This window comes from Condylura cristata, unplaced genomic scaffold (genome assembly GCF_000260355.1).
Source record: "Condylura cristata isolate star-nosed mole 26May11 unplaced genomic scaffold, ConCri1.0 scaffold00003, whole genome shotgun sequence".
Classification (NCBI taxonomy): Eukaryota; Metazoa; Chordata; class Mammalia; order Eulipotyphla; family Talpidae; genus Condylura; species Condylura cristata.
Window position 1 is genome coordinate 78,367,097 of NW_004567104.1, and position 3,287 is coordinate 78,370,383.

Genomic DNA, 3,287 nt, shown 5'->3' on the forward strand with positions numbered 1-3,287 from the left:
GCGGGCAGCCCGGGGGGGCGCGAGCCTTCCGCAGCTGTGTGCCGTTTTGTTTTTTAACTTTGAGAGAAGTTGGGTGAAATGGGGGAGATGCACCTCCAAATGGCCTCCAGGCCGCCGTCCGCCCAGTCGGCTGCGGCCCGAGTGGGGTCGCGTGGGGTCGTCCTGCTTCCCTGAGCAAACAGGGCCCCAGAGGGCCGCGAGGGCGCGGGAGCCCGGCTGAAGGAGGGGCGCCGGTTCCCAGCAGCACCCCTGGACACCAGGGGCCTGTGCCGGGCTGCGGGCTGGCCAGGCCCGGGGCCCAGCGGCCCTGTGCTGACGCCGGGTGCCGGGGCGCTGGCCAGCGCCCTCCCTGCGGCCTTCTCGGCCCGTCTGGCTCTAACCTGGCGCCTGGGCCGCAGGGAGGGGGAGCTCAGGCACCTGCCGCCCGCTCCTGTATCCATTTTCCGGCCCTCGGCCTTGATTACATTGTTTAAATAAGACCTGGCCCGCCGAGGGCGCTTCCCCACCGAGGATGCTGAGGACGCTGGGGAGCCCGGCCCTCCCCACCCCGAGGGCGCTGGGGACCCCGCTGTGGGGCAGGAGGCTGCAGGACGTGGCTGGCTGCAGGCGCCGGGCCGGGCCACGTGCAGGGCTGGGCCCACCTGCCCGCCGGCGGGAAGCCAGGAGGGGCCGCCTGTGGCCTGGCCTGCCGGCGCCGCCCAGCAGGGGTGGGCAACCGGCACCCCAATGGGGTGGACCGGACTGGAGCCCACTGCCGGGGCCCGACTGGGGGAGGGGACGCGACTGGACTCCCCCACCGGCCAGCCCGCAGGTCAGAGCGGCCGGCGCCCACGCCAGAGTCTCAGACCCGGCTCGTTTCTGTCCCTGGTCAGCGGGGACCCTTGTCAGCAGAGGAAATGAAAGCCAGGAGCGCGTCTGAGGCCGAGCGGCCCGGCCCTGCGCAGTCGCCGGCGTCTGCCGAGGCCCAGAGAGCTGCGCCCGGGCCGCCCGGCCCGCCAGGCTCAGCTTTCACTGGGCGTCGGGGTGGCGGCGTGCGGCAGGCGGGGCTCGGCGCCCTCAGCCGCGGGCTCTGCAGCTCGCCGGGCTTCCCGGGGCTCGAGGCTCTGTGGGCCGAAAACCGCTCGTAGCGACTCACGGTGGGACCCGCGTCTCGCTTGCCACCTTGGGGCTGGTGTGTCAACGGTCCTTGTGTTGACTGGGATACAGGCCAGAGGTGAGGGGTGACGACGCCCCGGAGACAGACGGGGAGCAGGACAGGCGGATCCACTGAGACCCGCGGCAGAGGGCGGCGGGGGCAGGAGGGGTCTGCTGCGCCCAGCGGTCGCTCCCTGGCGGGGGGACTCAGGCCGCCGGGGTCGAGGGACCCCAGGCCGCCAGGGAGGGGCCTCCCCGTGTTCCGTGACCATCTGGCCGTCCACCCTGCGGGCCAGTGTCTCCCCGGGTGCGGGAGGGGCGCAGACAGGCGCTGGCAGTGGCCGGTGCAGCCCACGGACCGAGCGCCCGCCACCCGAGACGAGACCCTAGTGGTGCCCGGCGGGGCACCATGGCCTGGGCGGCTGTGAGGGACAGGGAGGCCCCTGCCTCGGGGAGGCCGGGGAGCGCCGAGCCTCTGTCACACCAACCCGCTCTGAACTGGCGCAGCGGGGTGGCCACCCCGTCACGACGCAGCGCACAGACCCAGCGGGCGACCCGGACAGCGGCCGCAGCGGCACACCAGGCTCGGGGCCACCCGCCCCCGGGGTAAAGTCCAGCCAGACGGGACTGGCCCGAGCAAGGCCGAAGCTGCCCGGCCGAGCCCCTTCCGAGGGGGCGTGGAAAAGGGCCAGAAACGGGCGCGCTGGTCTGGGGGAGCAACGGGAACCGGATGGACCCGCGTCGGCCTCCCACGGTCCCCCGCCCTGGGCGGCCAGCCCGGGGCCAGGAGCCGGCGCGGCGCTCAGGGGTCTCCACTGCCCGGCTGCTCCTGCCTGTCGTCCCCTCCCGGGGAAGGGGGAGCCGGGGCCTGGACCCTCCCCTCTCCCAGGGACCCCGTTCACCCCCCCCAGGCTGTGGGGTCACTGTGTCCACCACTCTGCCGCCGGCCTCTAGCTGACAGCAGCCACTGCGAGAGCCTCCGTATCGGCCATGGGGTGGCCACCCCTGGTTCGGACAGTGGACGCCGCCCCGGCCGGCCAGACCCCGCGAGGCCCCATCCACGCCAGCGGCCAAGCGACTGGTTTCCTGAAGGGTTTTGGAAATGTCCGGTGTGTGGAGGCTCACTGGGTAGCCGGGAGGGGCGTCTCCAGCCTGAGGCAGGCGCCCCAAGGGTCGCCGCCGAGCGGGACAGAGCGGCTGTGGGTCGCTCAGCCCCGGGAGGCTGCCGGCGGCCGCAGGGCCGACGTCCAGGAGCCGCCTCGCCAGGGCCGGCTGGCAGCATGGCCTTCGCCGACCTCTGCGGGGCAGAGCGCCCGAGGCCGCACGGAGTGGCGTACTGGGCGGCGGGTGCCGAGGGCGGGAGACTTGGGGGGAGAAAGGCTGGACGCGTGGGGTCGGGAGCCGTGGCCCTGGGCCCTCGCGGGCTGGGGCGCAGCCGCCCGGAGCCAGCACAACTTGAACGGGAGTTCCCAGGCCAGGGCCTGGCTCCGCCCCAGCGTGGGCCCCTGACCCCAGCCGCTGGCCTGGGTGCTGCCCCCTGCCCCCCCGCACCCCACTTCCCAGCCTGCATAACCCACTCCGCCCGCCCACCCACCGCAGTCACTGGCGTGTGACCTGCTGGGACGAGCCTGCACCCGGGTCACACGGTCACTTCCCGGGAGCAGCGGCCATCCCTGGCCTGAGTCGCGGCCTGTGGCGAACTGCGAACCGTCGGCGTCGTTCTTCAAATAACGCCCCTGGGCCTGCGACGGCACGGAGGGCGCCTGTGCGGACGTCCAGGGCAGAGGGCACTGGGCCCTGTCGGTGCCACAGGCCAGGGCCCTCCTTCCTCGGGGGCTGGGGAGCTGCCGCTGCCACGTGTGTGTGTGTGAGCGCCCGTGTGAGCGCCTGTGCACGCCTGTGAGCGCCCGTGTGAGCGCCTGTGAGCGCCTGTGAGCGCCTGTGAGCGCCCGTGTGAGCGCCTGTGTGAATGCCTGTGAGCGCCTGTGAGCACCCGTGTGAGCGCCTGTGAGCGCCCGTGTGAGCACCTGTGAGCGCCCGTGTGAGCGCCTGTGAGCGCCTGTGAGTGCCTGTGAGCGCCTGTGAGCACCCATGTGAGCGCCTGTGAGCGCCCGTGTGAGCGCCCGTGTGAGCACCTGTGAGCGCCTGTGAGC

At 73.4% G+C, this 3,287-nt stretch overlaps 1 protein-coding gene across 1 annotated transcript in view; it reads left to right on the forward strand.

Moving 5' to 3' along the window:
• LOC105854220 (collagen alpha-1(I) chain-like) overlaps nt 1-1,127 on the forward strand; it is a 17,800-nt gene extending 16,673 nt beyond the window's left edge. Inside the window, exon 8 of the mRNA XM_012731134.1 lies at nt 873-1,127. Within this exon, the coding sequence (XP_012586588.1) occupies nt 873-1,127 (255 nt within the window). The remainder of the gene's footprint in view (nt 1-872) is intronic.
• The last annotated feature ends 2,160 nt before the right edge of the window (nt 1,128-3,287 follow it).